A 26,147-nucleotide genomic window follows, 5' to 3' on the forward strand; every position below is an offset into this window, starting at 1 on the left:
TATTAAAGAGTTCAGAAGTTCAATCTTAAGATTAAAAGTAACAAAAGCTCAGGTCCAAGTTGCCTATGTTTTGGTAATATATAAACAGGTTCATGCAATTTGATGAGTAAGAGTAGCGCTATCCTCTCTTCTGTCCTTAACGAGCTACATAAACTTGGCCATTTCAACTAACATGGCTGAACTGTGGTCTCCTTATCTGTTAAATGAAAGGTTTGAGCTGATCATACTCCAATAGCTTTCTCCTCCAAAATCATTTCAATCTGGGGGTCTAAGTGCTATGTCGTTCACTATCCAGCAATTTAACAATCATCGCAGGAATCAGAAGGTCATAGAACCAAACTTCCCTGGTGTTTCAGTGGATAGAGTCTGCCTACCAATGCAGGGGACACAAGTTCGATCCCTGATCCAGGAAGAATTTTACGCACTGTGGAGCAACTGAAGTCCATTCGTAACAACTGCCGAGCCCATGTGCCACAACTACTGAAGCTTCTGGGCCTAGAACAAAAGAACAAAAGGTGCAACAAAAGAAGCCACCCCAATGAGAAGCCTGCATGCCTCAAGAAAGAATCGCAATGAAGAGTAGCCCCTGCTCACTGCAACTGGAGAAGGTCGTGCGCAGCAAGGAAGACCTAGCACAACCAAAAGTAAATAATTTTTTTTTTTTTAAAAGGAGATCATAGAACTCGTGATCCTGGAATGGTAGGGCCAGAGGAGAACTTTGAGACCATTGATTCAGCAGCTTTGTTTTACAGAAGGTGAAATCAGGCCCTCAGAAATCCAGCAAGTTGCTAACAGCCACACCATAGGCTAAAGACACCAGGACAAAACCCTAAATCTCCTGATTTTTCTAGGCTAGTGTTTACCCTGTAGGAAATCCTGTCTCTCTAGTCTTTCTGAAATTATTCTTCAACCCTCTGTTTTGCTTTTATCCAAATTTTTATTGAATGGCGTTATTAAGAGTAGACCCTACTTTGAAAGCTAACTTTTCCTTTCACTGTTCTATCATTTTTCACTGGGGCTTCCTGTGAGATGGTCCTGCATCTTTCTATGGAGTTTTTCCCAGCATCAGTTTCTCTTCCTCTAAATTATTCTCCAGAGTGCCACCATAGTCATCTTTTTCATTACTATGTGGCTGTGTCACTTTCCAGCTTCAGTAGTTCACTGTCTAATCATTAAGATGAAAGCAGGTGCTTGGCCTAAGTTGTCTTGCGATCTGATTCAAGCTAGTTGGATTGATAATTGATCGAGTTTATATTGGATGCAGTATACAGGAAAGCTAGAAGCCTTCCCAACCTCATTTGCAGTGGTGAAGTGAGTGAAAGTTGCTAGGTCATCTCCACCTCTTTGCGACCCCATAGGCTATACAGTCCATGGAACTCTCCAGGCCAGAATACTGTAGTGAATAGCCTTTCCCTTCTCTAGGGGATCTTCCCAACCCAGGGATAGAACCCAGATCTCCAGCATTGCAGGCGGATTCTTTACCAGCTGACCCACAAGGAAAGCCCTCATTTGCAGAGGTGCTCTGTGTTTATTATTAAATAATTACCTCAACAAGTACTTGTTTAGATACTATTCATCCACATATTTTTGTTTGTACTTAACAAGTATGTATTGAGCACCACTTTGTACCAGGTACTGGTGATATAATAGTGACCAGAACATACAAGTTCTCTGCCCTTTTCAGGATTCCCATTCTAATGGGACATTCCCAGAGGTACAGAGGTGTACAATCAGACCAGGAGTCTGGCCACATGACATCACGTTCTAACAACTGCATCGTGTTTGTTCCCTGCATGTTCTATTCTATATCCTAATCATGGACTTACTGTTCTCACTTCCTAAAGTGTCTCTCTCCACCTTCCATTGATTGTTCCACTGAATCTTGCTTGTCCTTTCTAACACACTTCTGTATCACCTTCGCCAGGATGCTTCCCCTGACCCTGTCAAGCCTGGCTGAGCATCCTTCAGTGGCCCCAGAACACTCTGTAAATCATGTATGGATCTTTGCCACCACTGCTACTAGACTGTGTGTCTTGTAAGGACCCTTGAAAATTACATTTACTTTTCCTTGACTCTCTAAGAATTAGCAGAACACCTGACAAATAGTGTTTGCTCCATAAGTATTCATCATTAATTCTCTGAATTAATAATTGTTAGAGAAACATTTAGAAAGTTACTTTTTCAAAAGTGATCCTTTCTGTTTCCCCACTTTTTTTCTTTATAGAATATGGCTTCTGGGGCCTTATTTATCACTTCCTAACTCAATTCTACCTATTGAAAATTATGTGACTTGGGGAAATTATTTCACCTCTCTGGAGCTCAGTTTCCCAGTCTGTAAATAGGGTTGTTCTGAAGATGAAATTTGTTGATATTTGTAAAGCGTTTATAACAACTTATAGCACATGGTAAGTGCTCAATAAATGTGAATTATTGTAAGTGATGGTTACATTTCTCTTGCTGAAGCCAGAAATAGTGTGACACTTTGGAGTTTTCATGTCCATCATCCTAATTATCATCACCATAAATAAGATTTGTGATGTGACAGTCATGTTGCCTCTGCTCAATGGACAAGGAACCAGAGCTCAGGGAAATCAAATGATTAGTGCAAAAACAGCTCACTTCTGGAGACATGCCAAACCAGTCTTGAAACCTGGCATCCTAATTCTTGCAGTGCTCTTCTGTAAGGAAAACTCAGTTTTTTCCTTCCTATGTAGTGAGAAACTTAGTTCTTCCCATGTGGGTTTTGTCTTCCTATGAGTCTTCTTTACTATCCACACAAAACACTTCATTTCTGACCCGTCTGGTCACCAATCCATGGAGATTTTTTCCCGTATAATTACAAGCAAATGTTGGACACCAGCTGGATGTCTGACAGTTTAGTTCAACCCCAACGCTCTCTATATGGAGATAGCATCAGATCCCACAGGTTAGGGCTCAGTCCCACGAGATTGCACACTGCCTTCCTCCCCACCTTTCAGACACCAGTCACAGGCTCAGATTATCATCTATGCTTCTGATTGCGCCAGCTATAGATTCTAATGAATCTGTGTCTATTCTATTTCAACCTGTATCTAATTTATTCTAACCCGCCCCTCCCCCAGGTCTCATTAATTTGCCTGAGCTGCTCACAGAATCTAAGGAAACACTTACAAATGTTTACCAGGTTATTAAAGGGTGTGATAGAGGATACAGGTGAACAGCCTGATGAAAAGACACACAGGGCCGAGCCTGGGCGACTCCATCCTGATGGAGCTGCGGTGTATCACCCTCCTGGTGTGGATGTGTTTGCCAGCTTGGAAGCTCTCTGATAACTGTATTATTAGGATTTGATGGAGGTTTCTTCACATAGTCATGATCAATTATTAACTCTGTTCCCAGCCCTTCTCTCCTTTCTGGAGGATGAGGGATATGGCTGAAAATTCTAAGCTTCTATTCATGGCTCGGTATTTCAGGTGACCAGCTCCCACCCAGGAGTCACCCAGGATGCAGAATCACCTCTTCAGAACAAACGATGCTCCCAGTGCTCTTCTTTCTTAGGAAATTAATAGGAGTTTGGGGAGCTCTGTATCAGGAAGCAAGGCAGAGACCTATACATACATAGAGATGATAAAATATATATATTTTATTATCTCACATCTTTCCATTTACTACACTTTCACATTTACTGCTATTCAGTCTTCTGCATTATGGGGTGAAATCTCTGAAGGTTTTGGAACAGAGTCACTTAAGAACTTACGGAATAGCTGAAGGTCAGAGAGCCTGAGGCAGAGACATGAGCTAGGAAAGGGTTTCAAGAATTAAAATGTGAAGAGTGAAACCCTGAACCAAGATGATGGAGGTGGGAATTGAGGAAGAAGGGGTGAATAAGGGTACATTCCAAAGGCTTATTTAGCATAGCAGGACCCCAAAGCACTACACTGCACAGCTCCAGAGAGAAGAGGTGTGGGGAGTGATATGATGGACTGTTTTCAGTTACTGTTTTCTTAGCATGGGCTTGGAGGTCTTTCTTCTGTGAAAGTATCAGGGAATTCCTTCTAACCCTGCTGATTGCTGCTGCTGCTGCTGTTAAGTCACTTCAGTCGTGTACTACTGTGTGTGACCCCATAGACGGCAGCCCATCAGGATCCCCCGTCCCTGGGATTCTCCAGGCAAGAACACTGGAGTGGATTGCCATTGATTAGGTGGCATTAATGGTAAAGAATCAGCCAGCTAATGCAGGAGACTCAGGAGACAAGGGTTCAATCTTTGGGTCAGGAAGATCCCCTGAAGGAGGGCATGGCAATCCACTCCAGTATTCTTGCTTGGAGAATCCCATGAACAGAGGAGCCTGGTGGGTTACAGTCCATGGGGTCCCAAAGAGTCAGACACGACTGAGCACCTAAGCGTGCACACACGCACTGATGGTTACAGGCTGTCAGCTGAAGCAGTTTCTGGGGAATCAGATTTTTCCATAGCCTTGGGGTTTTGAACCACATACAGATGCAGAGTTGCTATACACAGAGTGCCCTAGGACCACAGCTGCCATACAGAGAGCTCATCCAGAGCTGAGGACCGAGGACTCAGGCTGAGCACTGCCCTCCAAATCATGGCGCTTTGTGTCTCCTCTGGTCCCAAGCACACTCAGCAAACATAATAGATCTCCAGCAGTAAGAAAGTTGCATCTAATTTGGTGTCATTGTTGTTCAGTTGCTCAGTTGTGTCCGACTCTTTGCGATCCCACGGACTGCAGCACACTAGTGTTCCCTGTCTTTCACCATCTCCCGGAGCTTACTCAAACTCATGTCCATTGAGTTGGTGATGTCATCCAACCAGCCATCTTCTGTCATCCCTTTCTCCTCCTGCCCTCAATCTTTCCCAGCATCAGGGTCTTTTCCAGTGAATTGGCTCTTTGCATCAGGTGGCCAAAGAATTGTAGCTTTAGCTTCAGCATCAGTCCTTCCAGTGAATATAACTAATGGTCATTCCCAAATTCATACCCATATTTGTGCAGAGTTGATCCTCCTATTAAGTTCAAGTACTTCCTTAAAATCAACACCAACCAACATGTCCATCAGTAGAGCTTCACCAAAGGGAGCTGAGAATGCTTCGGTCTAGCTCAGGCTCAGAAGTGAACACTGGGGCAGCCTGGCAGGGGCAGGTTGGAAAACTGAGGGTCCATTTAATGCACTCCATTCTATTCCCAGTGGATACCATCAAACAAATAAAGACAACTGAAGACAAAAATATCTATTAGGAATGTATCCACCAGACTAAGAGGATTGTCCTTCCCACCCCAACCCTGATATTCACTGATCTCAACAACTGAAACAGCAAGGTTCGTGGAACTCGGAAGTTGCTTTCTCGGATGTTTGACTTGGGTTCCTGAGAGCCATTCCTTGACTTGAATGTAATAATTTAAGTAATAATTATATCCTAGAATGGTTTTCATAGGACATGTGGGTAGTGTGTGTTTTCTTTTTAATATGAAAAGCAACTCCCACATAGAACTATACTGTTCACACATCAAGATTTCCTTTATCTTTTGGCTCTTTGCTTAGTATAAAAGCAGTCCATTGTCTGAGCTTTACCACCCAAAGTGTAAAAAATCTCAGAGTTCCTGTTGAGGTGATTTCCTTGCACTTCCATGAAATGTTTTATTGAGGGCTGCTTGATTGGGCTTGTATTTCTTGGCTTCAAATTGAAACCTATATTTCCTTTGTCCCAGGAATTTTGAAACTAAGGCTTTCATTTAGAGTTTATTCAGATAAGCATCCCTAAAGCATTTACTGGCTTTAAACAGACTGCTAGAGAAATCACATGTGAATGAGAATGCTTACCATTCAGCAGTCTGATAGCCAGGGAATATAGCTGGAGCAAAGAGGTGTCCCTCATCATCCAGCTCTGTCAGTAGTAACATCACTAGTATCACTGGTGGCTCCCAGGAGATCATGTTACATCACTGTATTAACATTCTTCCAAAGTGTAATTAAATCAACATTATATGAAATCTTTGAAAAAGAATTAATAGCCACTGAATTTTTTTTTTCAGTATATATCTGAAGTGTCTTTCATTGCTTTGTGTCCTTTGGCATGGGACTTAAATTAGCTGAGAATAATAAAATCTTGAGCATTCAGAGCTGGAAAGAACCTAGCCAAATTTCCTCAGAGTGAGGGAGGAAATATATGTAAAACCTCTCACACAGGAGCTGGCACATTGTAAATTAGCAGTAAATGTTACTTGCTGCCTGTTCTCCCCAAGTGAGGAAGAAACTGAGAATTTCAGTGAGTTGCCCAGGGCTATATAGTTAGAAGGTGCCAGAACCAGGATTAGAATTCCTGTCTTCTTATTCATAGTCCAGCTCTTTTTCCACTGTGCTATTCAGGGCTGGAAAGTATTAACTGCTGTGGCCATATTATCCTCCCTATTAATATCACCACCTTTACAACCCAGGCGTAGAACTTATGATTATTCCATAAGTTAGGGACCTTTGGACTCACAGTGGCCATTTTCTTCTGGCACTCTCATGCCCCACAAGCAATACTGCACCCACCAGACATCATTCGTTCATTTAAAATGTATTGAGCTTCTTCTTTGTACTGGATCTTGAGAAAAGTGACAAACCTTTATAAATGTTGTTGTTGTTTAGTCACTAAGACCCCATAGACTGTAGCCCTCCAGGTTCCTCTGTCCATGGGATTTCCCAGGCAAGAATACTGGAGTGGGGTGCCATTTCCTTCTCCAGGGGATCTTCCTGATCCAGGTAGTCCTTGCTTTTCTGAAGCTTACACAGAGAGATGCTTACCTGAATTAATAGCTGTAAATAAAAGTTATATTTTCAAAATAACTGCTAGGACAAAGGAATTTAAATTATTTAAATTGTGTAGTTTTTAAGAAGTTATTGGAAGAATCAGGCGCTGTACTATTAAGGAAGCAGAGATTTCCAATATTTAGGGTCTCATTTCTGTGTCTCTTTTTGCAGACATTTTCTTTGGAACTCAGGAAGATAAGTAAAATAAAAATATTTAAAATATATTATTAATCTAATCAACACCTATCAGCTACCTATATTGTATCAAATATTTTGCTAATTCCAAGGTTACAAAGGGGAATGAGATTCAGTCTTTGCTTAAATTTCTCACAGGTAAATGGGAATTGCAATGCACTTAAGAGCAGCACTAGGGTGAGACAAGCATAGAAAAGTACAAGTAACGCAATGACCAGTCAGAGGAGGGAAGATTTCTCTGAAGAGGTGAAGCTGGAGTGCAGTCCTAGAATGTGTGAAGGAGTTTGCCACTTAAAGCGGAAGAGAATAGTGGTCAACTGAGCAAAACGGATTCAAAAGACACAGCAACACAAGCATTTTCTGTGTCTGAGGAACAGTGAGGAGTATGTAGAACTAAGGCTATATGGGAAAAGGAATCCAGATAAAACATTCATATGGTGGAGGCTTCTCAAATCATTTTCACATCATATAGTTTGCCAGTATTTACGGAGTTCCTACTCTTCACAAGGCAAGCTGGTAGGTCCTGCAGAAGGCAAATGGGAAGGGATAATAACTGGACCCCACCATCAGTGGGTCATAGATTAGACATGGGGATAGTCCGTGACCATATATGAGTTGTAACATGACAAAATAACCCTAAAGGTACAAATACAGTGCCAGGGGAGATTAGTGGTAGGGTCATTTTTAGCTAAGAGAATGATATTTTCAAGAAGGAAGAAATTTTCCTCTTTTCTTCTAGGTTTTCCTAGCTGGTCTAAGAATTAAGTTGACATGAGACAGATTAACAAGAGAAAGTCAAACAAATGTCTAATAACATGTGTATATGGAACAGACCCAGGAAAACTGAGTGATGACAAATGGCTGGAACCCTCCCCTTAAGCAGCATTTTCAGCTAAAGACAAAAGAGAATATTGTGGGGTAGGGAGTTGGGACTTAAAAAGGAAGGAAGGCAATTGACATGGAAATGGAAAAGCAAATGTTTGGTAAATAAATGTTTGCTGGACCTTATGGAGACAGACAGTGACACATAGAATGGAATTTTGACAAACAGACTTTCCTGGGTTCCTCCCTGCCTAGCATACCTAGTTCACACTACTCTTATGGATTGTGATAGCTCTGTTCCTCTATTGACATTCCTTTAGTCAGTGAAGGGAAAGCTCAGTCTTTGGGACCTTTCCAGCTTGAAATCATTCACATGCTAAGAGACATTTGGGGTAGCAAGTTTTCCTCCCCTATAACCACATTCTTTGGAGAAGGTGGCATTTGAAGGTGTGATTCTGGATACCAGGTCTTTTTTTCTTCCCCGCACATCCAAGCACCAGCTGGGTGTCCTATAAGTCAATAAAGTTCTAACATGATTTACTTGGAGATAGTGTCAGACCCCACAGGTTAAGGGCCCAGTCCTATGAGACTCTCCCCCCAGTACACACGCACGCACACACACATACACACTTCAGACCCCATTGGTTCTTGTAGGTATCTGACCCACAGGCTATAGGTTGGAAGTTCCCATGACCCCTTCCTTGAGTTCAATGAACTTACTAGAAGAGCCCACAGAGCCTAGGGAAACATTTTACTTACTAGAGCACAGCTTTGTTGTAAATGGATATGACTCAGGAATAGCCAGATAGAGGAGGTTCCGGGCTTGAGGGGTAGGGGGAGGGAGGAGAGGATGGCAAAGCTTCCAAGCTCTCTGAGTGCATCATCTTTCTGAATGATGTTCACCAACGCAGGCTTTTTGAGTTTTTATGAAAGCTTCATACAGATGTATGATTGATTAAATTATTGGCCACTGATGGTTGAACTCAATTTCTGGCCTCTCACCCCTCCCCAGAGGTTCCAGGTGGGCCGAAAGTTCAAACCTTCTAATCGCATGATTGGGTAGTCTGGCCCCTATCCTCCTCCTTAGGTTACCTAGTTGCTGGTCCAAAGATCACTTCATTAATATGTCAAAAAACACATAGCAAAGATGGCTTTTCTCACTTTGTTGTTGTTCATTTGATAAGTTGTGTCCAGCTCTTTGTACTCCCATGGCCTGCAGCACTCCATCCCCTGTCTTTCACTATCTCCAGGAGTTTGCGCAAACTCATGTCTATTGAGTCGGTGATGCCATTCAACCATCTCATCTTCTGTTGTCCCCTTCTCTTCCTGCCCTTAGTCCTTCCAATGAATATTCAGGGTTGATTTCCTCTGGGATTGACTTGTTTAATTGACTGATTTCCTCTCCTCACTTAGGAAACTCTTAGGATTTTAGGAGCTCTGTGCCAAGAATTGAGCCAAAGACCAAATGTGTGTGTGTGTGTGTGTGTGTGTGTGTGTGCGCGCGTGACATATGCATAGTCAAAGCTATCGTTTTTCCAGCAGTCATGTATGAGTGTGAGACTTGGGACATAAAAAAGGCTGAGCACTGAGGAATTGGTGCTTTCGAATTGTGGTGCTGAAGTCTCTGGAGAGTCCCTTGGAATTGCAAGGGAAAGGTCAGTTTTCATTCCAATCCCAAAGAAAGGCAATGCCAAAGAATGTTCAAACTGCCTTATAAGTGTGCTCATTTCACATACTAGCAAAGTAATGCTCAAAATCCTTCAAGCTAAGCTTCAACAATATGTGAACCAAGAACTTCCAGATGTAAAAACTTGATTTAGAAAAGGCAGAGGAATGAATTGCCAACATCTGCTGGATCATAGAAAAATGCAAGAGAATTCCAGAAAAACATCTACCTCTGCTTCATTGACTACACTAAAGCCTTTGACTGTGTGGATCACAACAAACTGGAAATTCTTACAGAGATGAGAATACCAGACCACCTTACCTGCCTCCTGAGAAACCTGTATGCAGGCCAAGAAGCAACAGTCAGAACCAGACTTGGAACAACAGACTGCTTCAAAATTGAGAAAGAAGAATGTCAAGGCTGTATATTGTCACCCTGCTTACTCAACTTATATGCAGAGTACATCATGTGACATGGCAGGCTGGATAAACCTCAAGCTGGAATCAAGATTGCCAGGAGAAATATCAACAACCTCCGATATGCAGATGATATTATCCTAATGGCCAAAAGTGAAGAGGAACTAAAGATCCTTTAGATGAAGGTGAAAGAGGAGCATGAAAAAGCTGGCTTAAAACTCAACATTCATAGAACTAAGACTATGGCATCCAGTCCCATCACTTCATGGGAAATAGATGGGGAAACAATAGAAACAGTGACAGACTTTATTTTCTTGGGCTCCAAAATCACTGAGGATGGTGACTGCAGCCATGAAATTAAAAGGTGCTTGCTCCTTGGAAGAAAAATAATGACAAACCTAGACAGCATATTAAAAAACAGAGACATCACTTTGCCAACAAAAGTGCATATAGTCAAAGCTATTGTTTCTCCTGTAGTCATGTCTGGATGTGAGAAGTGGACCATAAAGAAGGCTGAGCACCAAAGAATTAATGCTTTTGAACTGTGGTGTTGGAGAAGACTCTTGAGAGTCTCTTGGACTGCAAGGAGATCAAACCAGTCAATCCTAAAGGAAATCAGTTCAGTTCAGTTCAGTCACTCAGTCGTGTCCGACTCTTTGCAACCCCATGAATCACAGCATGCCAGGCCTCCCTGTCCATCACTAACTCCCGGAGTTCACTCAGACTCGCGTCCATCGAGTCAGTGATGCCATCCAGCCATCTCATCCTCTGTCGTCCCCTTCTCCTCCTGCCCCCAATCCCTCCCAGCATCAGAGTCTTTTCCAATGAGTCAACTCTTCACATGAGGTGGCCAAAGTACTGGAGTTTCAGCTTTAACATCATTCCTTCCAAAGAAATCCCAGGGCTGATCTCCTTCAGAAAGGACTGGTTGGATCTCCTTGCAGTCCAAGGGACTCTCAAGAGTCTTCTCCAACACCACAGTTCAAAAGCATCAATTCTTCGGTGCTCAGCTTTCTTCACAGTCCAACTCTCACTTCCATACATGACTACTGGAAAAACCATAGTCTTGACTAGACGGACCTTAGTCAGCAAAGTAATGTCTCTGCTTTTGAATATGCTATTTAGGTTGCTCATAACTTTTCTTCCAAGGAGTAAGCGTCTTTTAATTCCATGGCTAAAGGAAATAAATCCTGAATATTCATTGGAAGGACTGAAGTTGAAGCTCCATTATTTTGGCCACTATATGTGAAGAGCCAACTCATTGGAAAAGACCCTGACGCTGGGAAAGATTGAGGGCAGGAGAAGAAGAGGACGACAGAGGATGAGTTGGTTGGATGGTGTCACCAATTCAATGGACATGAGTTTGAACATACTCTGGGAGATGGTGAAGGACAGGGAAGCCTGATGTGCTGAAGTCCATGGGGTCGCCAAGAGTCAGACAGGACTGAACAACTGAATAGCAACAGCAACAAGGCCAGCAAATCAGTATCACTTGGAATGAGTTAGAAATGCAGACTCTTATGCCCAACGCCGGCAGACTGAACAAGAAACCCCAGAAGTAAGGTTCAGCAGTGTGTCTTAATCAGCTCTCCAGGTGATTCTATGCACCCTAAAGCTTGAGGGCCGCTGCTCATTCCTGTTTCTGGGAGGCTTTCCAACAATTCACCGGGAATCCTGGAGAGCCTGGCAAAGCATGAGAAGGATGGCAAGAAAATTAGGGTTTGTGGGCAGGTGATATAAAAGATGAATAAAGAAGAAATGAAAACAAGAAAGAAAAGGAGAAAGAACCCCTGTAATTGTGGGGCATGGGTTTATCTGCTTGCTTCATCTGACTCTCAACTTGAGTAGGCCAAGAAAAATGCCCAGTTCTACCATGAAAAGACCTTTCCGTAAATTAAGCCACCTGGATGACTGTTCCTAATGGCTCAGGGATCTTTGGTAAGTGACTTCACTTCTTCTGCTCTCAGGTTTCTAAGGTGTAAAAATGGGAGACCTGGACCGATTCACGTCTAAGTGTCCCTCTCCTTCAAGCACTGCCCAAAGGAGTTGAGATTTGCTCTTACATTTGATGTCATTTCTGATCAAGTGTATCAACTTCAAGGGCCACCTGGGGCAGGGAAATCTAAAACAGAAGGACTGGTTAGGGACCTGGAGTAAATGACTTCCTTCCTGGAGTGTTGGAGCATCCAGGAGGCTGGGCAGAGGGAAATTCCAGGCCATCTGGATGTGAGAATCACAGTCATCATCCGAGTTACAGGAGTCTGCCTTCCGGAGATGGCATGATGTCATTTGATAGCTCATTCTGACCTGGAAAACTCCTCCATGATCAGGGGGTGCAGGGAAGGGTATTCTTACAGAGACTCAGGCCTTCTTTTCTCTCCCTCTCCATAGGAGGTCTCCAGCTGCTGGTCAGCCATCTGTCTCCAGAGTCAACTTGCCAGGTAAGCCATGTCATCAGACTTATCTCCATATTTCAAAATAATAAATGTACCTCTTTTCTAGACCCTTTTCTAGAATAATAGCATTTGTTTGCTCCCAATCTATCTCTTGGTGACTTTTTTCAAAGGCAGACTGGAACTTTACTGTAGTCCACGTGAAACCAAATGAAAAGCAGCATTAAATAACTTTCCCATCGTATGCACGCCTCCGATTTCAGAATGTGATGGATGTGTGGTCATGCTGCTTCCCGGAACCAGAGCCAGAGTGCAACCTTGACCTCAGCTTGCCGGCCCCAGTGAACTCCGGGGGAGCTAACCTCAAAGGCCCCAGGTGCCCCCGCATTGGCCTAAGGGCCCTGCAGTGAATGTTAGTGGTTTTCCTCTTAGCGTCAACTATACATCCCACTTGAATCTATATCCTTTCCAGGTGTGAAACCAAAGGCTTTTTCCAGGTCACAAATCATTTCCCTTGGAGGTCATCCAACTTTGTTCCTCAAAGGTGTTTTTTTAAAAAAGAAACCTAACCTCTTGTTTTGTTAATGCTGTGCATATGCTTCTCACATGGAGTTGAGAGCTGCAGAGAGGAAGGGCCACATTGAAGGAACATCTGTCTTGGAGATGTGCTGAGCATGAGATTCTTCTTGCATAAGATGCAACCAGCTAGATGCCATTGTTTTAAAGTGGGAAATGGAGATTTTCCTCTTGAATCTCTCCCACTAGTAGAGCAGTGGACTTGAGTAGAACCACAGGAGAAACAAGTCAGATGAACTCATGCTGAGATCACCTAACACTTAATGTTGCCTCATAGGCGTCTGTGTTTCCATTTAACACCTAATGTTGCCTCATAGGTTTCTGTGTTACCCTTTGCTTTATTCTTATGATCTTTCTTGCTCAGATGCTGTGTTTTCTTGCTGGTGTGATGGTCATACATATAACAGAAATAATACACAAGTCCAACTTTTAAAAGTAGAGAACAAAAGCTGGGGGTCCCATTGGCTCATTGGCTTCTGAAGTATTTATGGTACATGCCTTAAAAATAATTTTGTGAGAAAAAGATTGAGAACAAGAATAAAAGGAAGATATTAAGTAACGTCAAGTCCCAAGACATGAAATTAAAGAAAATGGTAATCTATCCATGAACTTTAAAAACCTTGATGTGCTGATGTACTATTTCCTTTAGAAGTTTTATGAAAAGAAACTAAATAGAGTGTTTTAACGTATAACTGGTGTTACATACTTGGAGATCAAAGCGGGTAGTTTTGAAACTCCTATCATTTCATCATCTTTGCCCACTCGTGAGACACTGTCACTCCCATTTCTATTAGCCGAATTTCCCAAGATGCTTTTGACAGCAATTTGAATCTTTAAACTATGTTTTCTTTTTCTTATAATGAATACTGACAAACATTAGGAAAATATGTGATATTTCAAGTTCTATAAATTAGCTCATTAGCCAAAGATACTGTTGGAAAGATCACGTTGTGATTATTGGCACAATACAGCTTGGCAACTGGAGAGTTCTTTTGCTAAATTCTTTTAAAACAATGGACCAAAGAAATGACAATAATACTTAGGCAATTTGTTTTTGTCTGTCTTTGTGGCAAACTACAAAAATCCTGACTTTTCATTGGGAAAAGAATGTAGTGATACCAATTATTACGTAATTATAGGTTTCAAAACCTTCTTAACGCTTAACCACAGTCAAAAAAGGAAGGAGGACACACACATCCTGTGTTTTGTTCTTATTATCAGCTTAAATAAGTCAAGCAGATTTTTCCTGTTATTTTAATATTTATCAGCATATGACAAAGAGGTGTGTTTAAGTAGAAACTTTAAAGGGGAATGAAAAACAAGTGGCTTGCAGCACAAAAAAATTGAAAACTGGGGTGCTACTTTAAAAAATTATTTATGATGATAATGAGATTAGGTTTTCATTTATTAGCACTAATGCTGACCTTATGCATTTCTATTGAAATCTAAGATAAAAGATACATGAAACCCACAATAATTTAAACAGATTTAACAACAACCAGTTGTTGTGAAAGTCTGGCTGACTTAGGTAACTATATTTTTGTGCAAAAAGCAAGTTTAACACAGTGACGGAGAAAAGCCAGAGGAAACCTTTATTTTACTTTTAAAAACATTTTTTTTAAAGAATCTAAATGAAGGAAATGGAATTTATTTTAAAAATTATTTGTCAAAAACTGGTTAAACTGGTACATTTGCTCTTACAAATTGATCAGTAACTGAGTAAATTCATGAGGGAAGTCAAATCCAGCCTCTCAGTCTGCAATACCTTTTCCCTCAGTGTTAAAAAAAAAAACAAAAAAGAATCAATGTAATTGTTCCCTTTTTTGTGTGCTATGGAAAGAATTCCATTCTAGAATATACTACAATTTGTGGCTTGTATGCCTCCTTCATTGGAGCTTATTGAAGGCAAGGGCTGTCTATACCTTATTCATCACCTTATCATTTAAGATGCTTCTGCATGGTTATTTTCACATAGCAGGAAGATAGGTAAAAATTAAACTGAACAGGAGAACTACATAAAGTTTGGGGACTTTATCTTAAGGAAAAAGCTCATAAATTAAATTTTAATAATGAGTCAGTATTTTATCTCCATGGCTATAAAAAGTATTCAACTGTGTGTTTTTACTATTTTTTAAAAAAATCAGTTATTACATCAAAATTGAAAGAAGTTTGAAACATACTCTATAGCTGTATGATCTAAATCTCTATGGTCATTCTTATAGGTTTTGAACAAAAAAACTTAAACCTAAAAAGTTGACATTTTGTGCTTTAAATAGGAAAGCCAGAGTAGAATAATAGAGGATTTAAAACCCAGAAAATAGAGCAATGTGGAAATCATATGCTCCTGCATTAAGGAGAAAATGTAGTAAATCCTCCTGGGGGTGTTGAAAATGTTGATGCTACGAAGTTTAATGAGCATCTCAATTTTTATCACATTTTGCCTTTTCGCAGGCATGAATTCCAGGCCTTTTCTACATGATATGTAAGGACTGGAACAGAAAGGGCAAAAAATAGAACTGAAAAATAACACTCCAGCACAAGGCAGGAGCTAAGGTTCTGTCATCTGTATACATTCAAAATGGAAAGTTGAAGTAATTCTTAGAATATCAGGCCCCTGAATTGTTTTCAAAAGAAGAAAAAAGATAATTGAGGAAAATCAATATGTCTGTGTGTGTGTCTGTGATAAATGTTCCAGTTTTTCTGCCCAAACCATCCCTTGCTTTTGCATGGATTTCAGTAGTGATCACTGGTATATCATGAAAGTAAGAAGATACTGAAAGGATAAATTATTAAGTGTTCACTCCATTTACAGAATGATCTTTGCTTTGCAAAAGGATTAGGGAAGTATTCCTTTCAATGGCCAGCACTTCTGAGTAGTATAAATGTGACTTGATTTTTAATAATATGTGTCATATATGATGTATTATATGATATTGCATATTATATTGAGATGGCATCACCAACTCAAAGGGCATGAGTTTGAGCAATCTCCAGGAGGTAGTGAAGGACAGGGAAGCCTGGCATGCTGCAGTCCATGGGGTTGCAAAGAATCAGACACAACTTAGCAACTGAACAACAAAATCATATATAGAGCACTTTAGCAGCCAAATCAATGTGTAAGGTGAAATATTTGATGCTAATTTTATTCTTCCAAAATTTATTAATGAATGTATTTGAGCAGGAACATCACCCATATAACGTTGTAAACAATAGCCCCCAAGGCCATGGGTCATCGGAAATGACAGCAAACTGTGTCACAAAGATGATTAGAGAATTGCATTGAGGACTTCAGGCTAGACTGCTGCAGACCCAAAGTCTCTCTCACCTTGGCTATCCACAATCTCGATTCATGGGGATTTTCAACCAGTCAATTAGTTGTATTTCAAGAAAAGCCTGTGAATGGAGAAATAGGATGAGATAATATAGGGCTTTCCAGCAAGTCTGAAATAGGTTGGCCTAAGTGAGAAACAGACTTAATTAATATTTTTTAGTACTCATGGGAATCCATTTCTTCTAAAACGTGTCTTCCAGGACACTCTAGGGAGGAAATGGCTTTTTACTGGTTGATAAAACAGAAGAAGCTTTCTCCTAAGAAGCCTATTTCTCAATATGAATTTCTTCCATGTCTTTGCTGGATTATGAACATCCCCCCGGAGGTTCATGTCGGTGTGTCAGACACAGGGTCTATTTGAGGAGCAAACAAGAGGCTCCATGAGTTACCTTGGAGTAACTCAAAAAGTAAGAAATTCAGAAAGTCATGATCTTGATTCATTTCTCAATTTTTGCCAGAGCAGCCAGAGCCTAGACTGAGAGATAGACTGTGTGTGCACGAGTGAAGGGCTCTTTGAGAAACACAGCAGTGGCCTGAGAGCTGATCTGAGTCAGATGACTGGAAATGAAGCCCAACACAAGCAGAACTTGGTTTTCACATTAAGCAAGAAATGTCAAGCAGGGTTACAACACTTATGGACAAATACTAATAAAATCAATTTTGTTACCACAGGCTGTGGCCAGCATGACAAAGGAGAAATTGGAGGGAATTACAAAGGAAAGGGGGCTTCCCAGGTGGCGCTAATGGTAAAGAACCTGCCTGCTCTTGCCTGGAAAATCCCACTGCAGAGGAGCCTAGTAGGCTGCAGTCCATGGGATCACTAGGAGTCGGACACGACTGAGCGACTTCACTTTCACTTTTCACTTTCATGCATTGGAGAAGGAAATGGCAACCCACTCCAGTGTTCTTGCCTGGAGAATCCCAGGGACAGGGGAGCCTGGTGGGCTGCCATCCATGGGGTCTCACAGATTTGGACATGACTGAAGTGACTTAACAGCAACAGCAGCCAATGAAGGAGACTGAAAAGACATGTGTTCAGCCCCTGGGTCAGGAAGATCCCTTGGAGGAGAGCATGGCAACACACTCCAGTACTCTTGCCTGGAGAATCCCATGGACAGAGGAGCCTGGCAGGCTATACAGCCCATGGGGTTGCAAAAAGTCAGACACAACTACAGCAACTTAGCATGCGTGCACAAAGAAAAAGAAAGAATGAGAGAGAGAAAGTAAGAGAGGAAAGCAGAAAAATTAAAAGCTAATAATGTCAGATTATTTTTTTTCTTTGTTCTGAATGTTGTATGGTCTGGACTGTTTTTTTGCCCTAAGTATTCACCTTGAGTGTTTAGCCAGTCTGCATACAAAACGTTAGGGCAGATGCACTAGAAAAGCCCTTGTCATTCCAAGAATAATTCCCCAAATGGCTGTTTTATAAGAATTGCTTTTGTCTGAATTAGCTGTCCTGTATACATTTATCTCCGCGCATCAACACTGAGCTATTTATATGGATTTGCAATTATTCCCTATGTGTCTAAAATTAGGTAAGGGTAAGTTGCAAAAAACACTGACAAGTGAACTAAAGTGCTAATGGTTAAAATGTTACCCTTGAGCAAACATTACCAAAAATAATACCCTGCTTATTAAAGGCTATTCCACTAGTTGGAAATTAGTTTCTAAATTTAGTGTGAATGTTTCTTCCCATTAAATGGAATTGATGAGACCCCTAGCATCTCATCTTCACTTGCTGAAAAGACTGGAGTCCATTCCACCTTGACTCCACTTCGTGTTTTTGTACTGCTGAGAAACACCATCCACCCACCCTCCCCCCTCAAAGTTGGAATCATGCATGTTAGTAAGTATTTCAGTTATGCTATTGACGTCAATGGAGTCATTAAATAGATTGCTGGCCCTCCCAGAGGCAAATCACTGCCAGGGACCTAGATACAGACACGTTTTTTACAAAGACAACCATCAGGTTTTGCTACAGCAGTGCGCCAGAGAAAGGGAAAAGTTTATACTGTAACAGACCTATCTCCAAACAGTTTTTTTCTTTCTTTTGCATTTTAGTTCCGGCCTTTCTTTCTCTTTGGTTACAGTAGGCTCTGGTAGATTCATAGGTATTGTTGCCTGAAGCTTTTGTATGCTAAACCATCTCCTGTCATTGAGACTCCTAAGGGAGACACCCCACTTTTAAAAATGTGTCACCTTTAGCTGGACACAGCCTGTCCTGGTGTTTATTTGGTGGCATAAATTATCTAGGTAACTCACTATTGTCTGCCTGTAAGACTTTGCTTGGTAGTTCCCTGAATAAGACAGTTTCCTGCACACACATACACACACGCACCCACACACACACAATTCTGTCCTCTCTGCTACTTCTGTGTGGCTTCTAGCTGCAGCCCCTCATCTATGAATCAATCTCTATGCAGCCTGCATGCTGCTGTGGCGCTGGGGCTCTGAAGCAAAGGGTGAAGGAGGCTGGGAAGAAAGAATCACTTCTCTCAGCCACCTCATCTGCAGAGTCCTGCCCACATGCCTGTGTCCTCCCAAACCCCAGCTGCTGCCTGCCTCAAGCCTGGTCTTGCAGCTCCCCAGCGTGTCGGAGAGAGCCCTTCAAGAAACAGCTGTCTCTGTGTATTCTTGACAGCTCTATTAACCTGGAGAGCCCCGGGACTCGGAGCCAAATTTTCCCCTCACACCTGGACTTTCTCTCTCCCCCTCCCAGTCTAGAGTTGGAGCCATCTTGAGCAGACAGCTTTCTTCATATCTGGTTGCCCAACCCTCCATGTTGGCTTAGCACTCATCTTGATGCCTCGCCCTGTCCCTTTCCTCCTTGCACTCCTTATCAGTAAGTGTGTACATACTTCTCAGCAAGTATGTACAGAAATGCCAGACATCCAGTCACCTTTAGTAACCCCTTTGGGTTCATCCGGAGGCCCAGACCCATCCGCCCTTCCATCACTGCTCTTTTTCCCACATTCCAGGCTTTAGTGGCTCTTCACTGTCTTTAATATCTCTCCTTGCCTCCCACAGACAATTCTTATAGTCATTTCCTCTGATCATATCCCCTCCTTTCCTTCTCAATTTCCTCTCCTTCAGTTTAATGCTTCATTTTCCCTTCCTAAGCCATTGTAGCAGAGAAGGCAATGGCACCCCACTCCAGTACTCTTGCCTGGAAAATCCCATGGATGGAGGAGCCTGGTGGGCTGCAGTCCATGGGGTCACAAAGAGTCAGACACGACTGAGCAACTTCACTTTCATGCATTGGAGAAGGAAATGGCAACCCGCTCCAGCATTCTTGCCTGGAGAATCCCAGGGATGGCGGAGCCTGGTGGGCTGCCATCTATGGGGTCGCACAGAGTTGGACACGACTGAAGCTACTTAGCAGCAGCAGCAAGCCATTGTAGGGACCTTACAACTTTGTTTATTATCTTTCATCTTTCCCCACTTCAATCCACTCTTCATTCTGGTACTAGAATTATTCTTTAAAAACCCAGTTATGCTGTTTTCTGAGTTGGTTAACCTTCACCTTCAGGATAAGATCCTTACTTCTTACCAGTTATGCAAAGTCTTTCAGGATGTTGCTTCTAATTCCTTCTTTGTCCTCATCTCCCGCCTGCCCCCATGCACAGCTGATGGCTGAGATGCACTGAACATACTGTCCTTCAACTACACCAGGGTCTTCTTGCCTTCCTGCCTTTGTACATGCTGTCCCCTATGCCCGAGTTGCCCTTTCCCCAAAATATTCACATGTTCAGCTCAGGGATTTTCTTACCTGGTCATGGTGAATGAGTTCTTTATTCTCTCTGGTTATTGGATTAAACTAAATATATAGTCACAATGCAGGGCCTGATAGCTAGTATGTGCTTAGTAAATAAGAGTTCCTTTGGTTTGTGGTTTAGTCATTATGTCCGACTTTTTGGGACCCTATGGACTGTAGCCTGCCAGACTCTTCTGTCCATGGGATTTTCAAGGCAAGAATACTGGAGTGGGTTGCCATTTCCTTCTCCAGGGGATCATCCCAACCCAAGGATCGAACCTGGGTCTCCTGCACTGTGGGCAGACTCAAGAGTTTGTTTATCCATTCCCATCTGGAAAGTGCAGTTTTTGTCATTCAGACGTCAGCATATATGCAATCTTCTGCAACTCACCCAAACCACTCTCAATTATTATCTTATTAGCTCAAAATCTCAATTATTGTACTTGTCGTGTGTGTGTGTGCTTGTTCGTGTCCAACTGTTTATGACGCCATGGACTGTAGCCCTCCAGGCTCTTCTGTCCATGGAATTTTCCAGGCAAGAATACTGGAGTGGGTTGCCATTTCTTACTCCAGAGGATCTTCCCAAGCCAGGAACCAAACCCATGTCTCTTGTGTCTCCTGAATTGGCCAGTCAGTTCTTTACCACTGCACTTATCATGTCATGCTGTAATCTTTATTTTCATTTTCTCTTCTTCTAAACTAAGAATGGCCAAATCAAGTATGAGTCCTCTTTTTTTATATCACCAGTTTATGGAATAAAGTCTGGAATGTAGTAGATGCTTAATAAATGTTTATGAAATGAACAAAGACAAATGAGTAAATGCTCATTCCTGAATCAGAAAGAATTGGAAGGATGCTGAGGCTCATAGTTGGCCTCATTCAGGCAAGCTTAATTATCTTCTGGCTCTCAGGCATGTGCCCAGTGCAAGCACTCCTGGCTAATCTTGCCTACAGATGACTTTTCTTCCCTCAAAATGAACTCTTTATTATCCATCACTTCAGCAAGAAGTGACGGTGTTAAAAGAAATGAAAAAAATGAAAACAACTAAACATGACCAGTTTCTCATGCTATACTATGCTCTTCCTGTCTAGCTAGAGCCTGGCACAAGGTAGGAACTCACTATATTGAGTTGAGTTAGCGCGAGATCATGGGTCAACCTTTCAGGAAACTGAGACTCACTTTTCTTATCTGGAAGATGGCTATCTTAGTATTCTATCTCATAGGAATTCTGTATGGACTAAATGAGAAAAACTATGCATAGGGATTAACAGTAAAGATTCTGGAACCAGACTGCCTCTCCCAAATCTCAGCTCCACCACTGTGTGACCTTAGGACAATGTCCCAATTGTCTCCTCTCCAGAATTGGGACGGATATTGTACAGAGCTCATATATTGGTTGTAAGAATTGAATACACAAACCAATGGGAAACACTTAGAATAGCTCCTGGCACTTCAGAAGTGTCAATATTAGTGTCGGTATTCTAAGTATTGTGTAACACACTTCCCATAGCACCCAGGACAGAGCAGCTGGTCAGTATGTGACAGGAGAGAGCCCAGGCCTGCTGGCATTAGTAGGAAACCAAAACAGAAAGCTTTGTTGAGGTCTTTTTAAAATTTTCTGACCAACTTCTCTTTCACAGTAATACAATCTAGAAAACAATCTCTTTTTTGAAAGATTCTTACACCCTGAAACCATGAAACTGAAACTTTCCATATATGGAAATAGATTTAGAGCTGAAGGTAGGATTCTCCAGAAAATACAGTGGAAAGCTAAGAGGGCTAGTGGCAGAATGGACCTGTTCCCACATGTAACTGGACACAAGTGTGGCTCTTTCTCTTAAAAACAGACTGCAAAGAAGAATGTCCAACTAGCATGCTGATAAACATGGACAGAGGAGCCTGGCAGGCTACAGCCCATAGGGTCACAAAGGGTCAGGTATGACTGAAGCGACTTAGCATGCATGCACAAACCGGATCCTGGGGCTTCCCAGGAGGTGCTAGTGGTAAAGAATCCACCTGCCAATGCAGGAGACGCAAGAGACACGGATTTGATTCCTGAGTCAGGAAAATCCCCTGGAGGAGGTCACGGCAACCCACTCCAGTGTTATTCCCTGGAAAATCCCATGGACAGACGAGCATGGTGGGCTACACTCCGTCAGGTCGCAGAGTCGGACATGACTGAAGCGACTCAGCATGCAGGCGGAAACTGGATCTTAGTCAAGTGAAAATTTTCGTTTGCATAAATCTGAAAAGACTTCACTTCACTTTGTAGGACAGAATAATTACAGCTACACAACCATCACGGTTGTACATAAATGCATGTTCAGGTCTGGGCACAAACCCGCAGGGGTGCAGGTTCTTCAGCCCACAGAGCTCAGCAGAGAACAGCCGTACGAGCTTGTGCAAAGTTTCTGTTTGGGGAGAAGACAGAACCCACTAGCAGAGTCAGCATCACAGGGGCTTTGACTCCATTTGGAAAGACTTTTATGCCCCTCTCAATACCCCCGTGCCACCTACCCACTTCTCTCCTCTTTATTGGGAGGGAGGGAGATGAGAAGGTCAGGTTGGCCTAGAGAGGGATGAATATGGACATTGGGAGATGAAGGAGGAAGGAAGAGGACCATCTGTGTTCCCTTTTCTCCCTCCTGCATCCTTAAAACCAAGTAACCCTGGGGGATGGGGCAGGGTAAGTTCGACTTGCTTGCTTCTCATCAAACCCTGGCCAGCAGTTTACGGAGTTGCCTCCAGAGCTGTTCTCGGAAGCCAGGAGCATTTCAGGGAACAGCGCTTTCACCAGAGAGAAGAGAAACAAAGCAGGGACTGTCCCCTTGAAATAGAGAACAGGCAACAGAACTCACTGGATCTTTGTCTTGGTTTATTGTCTTGACTTACTCCAAGTCCGAGCTGTTGACAGGGACCAAAAGTGACCCTTCTGAGGGAGGTTTGTGTGCTTTTCCCACCCGCTTCTTGACTGTTCTCAGAGTGAGCTGGGTGCATGGCGACTGTCCAGCTCATTTGATCCGTGGAGACAGCTAGGTCAGCTAATGCAGCCTTTGGCCCTGCCCCTCAGTTGCTCTCTGGGCTTCATGTCCTAGGGTCTAGTGTGGCTAGTGCTGCTTGTCCAATATGCTAGGTCGTTTCCAACACCCTACATGCCTGCCTTTGATCTCCAGAGAGCAACTCCTGGTACATGCCGGACACTGTGCTCACCCTCAGTAGACATCATTTTCTTACCTAATTCTCCCAACTGAACTGTTTGGCTGTGGTCCCTGTTTCACAGATTTAGAAAAGGAGGCTCAGCAGATGTATGGGGCTTACTCAAGACCACACAGTTAGTAAGTGATCAAGTGAGAACTGAAACCTAGATTTGTGTTTCTTAAAAACCCATGCATGGCCTTCCTTCTAGTCTAGACCATGCTGCCCGGCCTCCACCACCCTCTAAACCTCAGATGTTATAACGAACAGAAAGTGGGTGATAAGAATTTCACAACAGGAGAGCAATCAAAAAAGCTGTTATCTGCAGCCTCAATAAGACTATATAATAGAGAATTTTCCTTAATTCTTTTGTCACCTGCCTGTTTTATTGTAAAGTGTAAGTGTTAAGAGAAATATCTCATAATGTCTGTTATTCATGTATTCAATAAGCATTTATTATTTATCTACTGTTTACAAGACACTGTACTAGACACTGGGAATACAATAATGTTATTGAATTCAAATGCTGACCTTGTGGAGCTTACAGCCCAGGAAATATGAAATGAATACACATGTGATTATACATTTGATTATCACTTTGGAGAAAAGTATTATTATACATTTGATTATCGTTGGAGAAAAGTATAGAATGCTATATAATATTGCCTATGTTTTTCACCTGTGAAAATGGGAACAGTACTCGTACTTCCCGTAAGGATTGTTATAAAATTAAAATGGTATTATAAGTAAAGCGTTTAGAATGTTGCCTACCACTTAGTATTATTTCCTGTTTGCTCTGATTATCATTACCCTTGGTTATCCTTGGGATTAATGTAGATGAGGGGACCGGGAAGCCTTCTGTAAATGAATGACTTGAATTTGAGACCTAACCATTGAGTAGGAGCTGGGTGGGTGGAGACAGTAATTAACACCTAAAAGGTGCTGCAAACAGAGACCTGGATGAATAAGAGTGACAGTTAACAGACTAAAGCCAGAGAGGTCAGACAGCACAGAGCGTTTGCAAGCCATGGTTGAATGTGTAGCTTTTATTCTAAATCCAGATGGGGAGCCATTAAAGGATTTTGAGAAAGAGGTTAACATGATCTAATTTGAGCTCTAAATACAGCCCTTTCTGAGACACAAGTCTACATTCCCCGCACCTCCTATGTGCTCCCTGACACCTATACTTTCTATGTCAGGATATTCAGCACCTCACCCTTCTGTCCACCTGCGTGGTTAAGAAGGCAAGCTCAGGAGCCACCCTGTCTGAGTTTATAATAGTTCTGGTTCTATTCCTTTTTTTCTGTACAATTGTAGATAGGTAATTCAATGTCTCTGGGTCTTGGTTTCCTCATCTGTACAATGGGGATAGTAATAGGAACTTTGGCATAGGATTCTATTGTTAGGAGAGCTAAATTATTTTATGTAAAGTGTCTAGAATAGTGACTGGTACTCACAAAGTGTTAGTCGCTCAGTTGTGTCTGACTCTTTGTGACCCCATGGACTGTAGCCTGCCAGGCTCCTCTGTTCATGGAATTCCCCAGGCAAGAATACTGGAATAGGTAGCCATTCCTGTCTCCAGGGAATCTTCCTGACCCAGGGATTGAACCTGGGTCTCTTGAATTGCAGGCGGATTCTTTACCTTTGGAGCCACCAGGGCACTCAGAAAGCACTAAATAAACGTTAATATTCTTAGTATATCATAAGTATCTAATTTCTTGGTTGCTTAAACCATTAGCTGTTATGCTCAGTGCCTGGCACAGAGCAGATGCTCAAATAATATTTATTGAAAAAAACAAACACTGAAAGAGAGGTAGTACAACAAATTGTAAGTAAAAGGAGAAAAAGATGGCTTATCTATGCATGGAAAAATAGGCTTCCTTGAGTCAGGGGTAGATTCTGATAAGGAGGAACTTGCTTATGGGAGGGGCTTCCCAGGTGGCTCAGTGGTAAAGAATCCACCTGCCAATGCAGGAGACAGGGGTTCGATGCCTGGGTCAGGAAAATCCCCTAGAGAAGGAAATCGTAACTCACTCCAGTATTCTTGTCTGGAATATTCCATGGACAGAGGAGCCTGTCAAGCTGCAGGGATTGCAAAGAGTCAGACACGACAGACTGAGCCACTGGGCATGCACTCACACACACTTATGGGTGACAGAGAAACTGAATGACTTTCAGCTTCCTGGGTGTTCCAGCTTTGGGGAACTTGAAACAATATCTGCAGGACAAAAATTTGTTTCACAATCTGAGATGCCAATCTGGATTACCATCTGCACGGAAAGAAAATTGGGCTCGTTAAAGAGCTTCTTCATTTTCCTGAGCTATGTGATGTCTCTGAAGGCAAAGGCAAGGCTGACCCTCCGGAGTTCCCTGTGTGCTGGCTTTGGAAGGACAGTCCCAGTGAGGAGCCAGTAATCCTATAGATAACAGGTCACCGTGATTTCTTTTTCATCCCTGCATTGCTATTAGGGCCTCAGGCTAACAGAGACTGGGTTCTAGAAAGTCAGCACACACCTTAAGTGTGGTATATAAGCATGGGGTGAGGCTCTTCACGTATTTGTACAGCTGGGCACTCTTAGGCACTCAGGTCCTTTACATCTCCGTGCAGAGTACCTGCTCAAATAAACAATGAAATCTTCAGCTCTCCCAATCCTCCAGCTCAACGCCAAGTGCATGCGTGCATGCATATGCATGCTGGTTTGTTATGTTTTTATCCCAGGGGAAAATAAAGGGTTCTTCTCATGCTTTTTGTCTACACAATGGGCCTCTGTCCTCACTGACCTGGTTTTCCATTATTTCTTTCTCTTTCATCGCAGGTTTGATCAGCCTGTGTCTCTTCACCTTCAGATCATTTCTAGGCCTCCTTCTGATTTACCCCTCACTCCATGCGCCTCAAATTTCTAAACCATCTTCCTTGCAGTCCTTTCTTTTTTTGGCTGCATCAACCAGGGACCAATTCCAGCCCCCTGCAGTGGAAGCTCTGAGTCCTAACCGCTGGACCACCAGAGAA

The 26,147-nt window shown here is 42.4% G+C and overlaps 1 protein-coding gene across 2 annotated transcripts in view; it reads left to right on the forward strand.

Moving 5' to 3' along the window:
- PDE4B (phosphodiesterase 4B) overlaps positions 1-26,147 on the forward strand; it is a 663,597-nt gene that overhangs the window by 524,409 nt on the left and 113,041 nt on the right. For both annotated transcript variants that reach the window (XM_069593925.1, XM_069593935.1), the window contains one exon: positions 12,279-12,328. In XM_069593925.1, the coding sequence (XP_069450026.1) occupies positions 12,279-12,328 (50 nt within the window). The remainder of the gene's footprint in view (positions 1-12,278; positions 12,329-26,147) is intronic.

The sequence above is a fragment of the Ovis canadensis genome, chromosome 1, assembly GCF_042477335.2.
Source record: "Ovis canadensis isolate MfBH-ARS-UI-01 breed Bighorn chromosome 1, ARS-UI_OviCan_v2, whole genome shotgun sequence".
In the NCBI taxonomy this organism is placed as follows: Eukaryota; Metazoa; Chordata; class Mammalia; order Artiodactyla; family Bovidae; genus Ovis; species Ovis canadensis.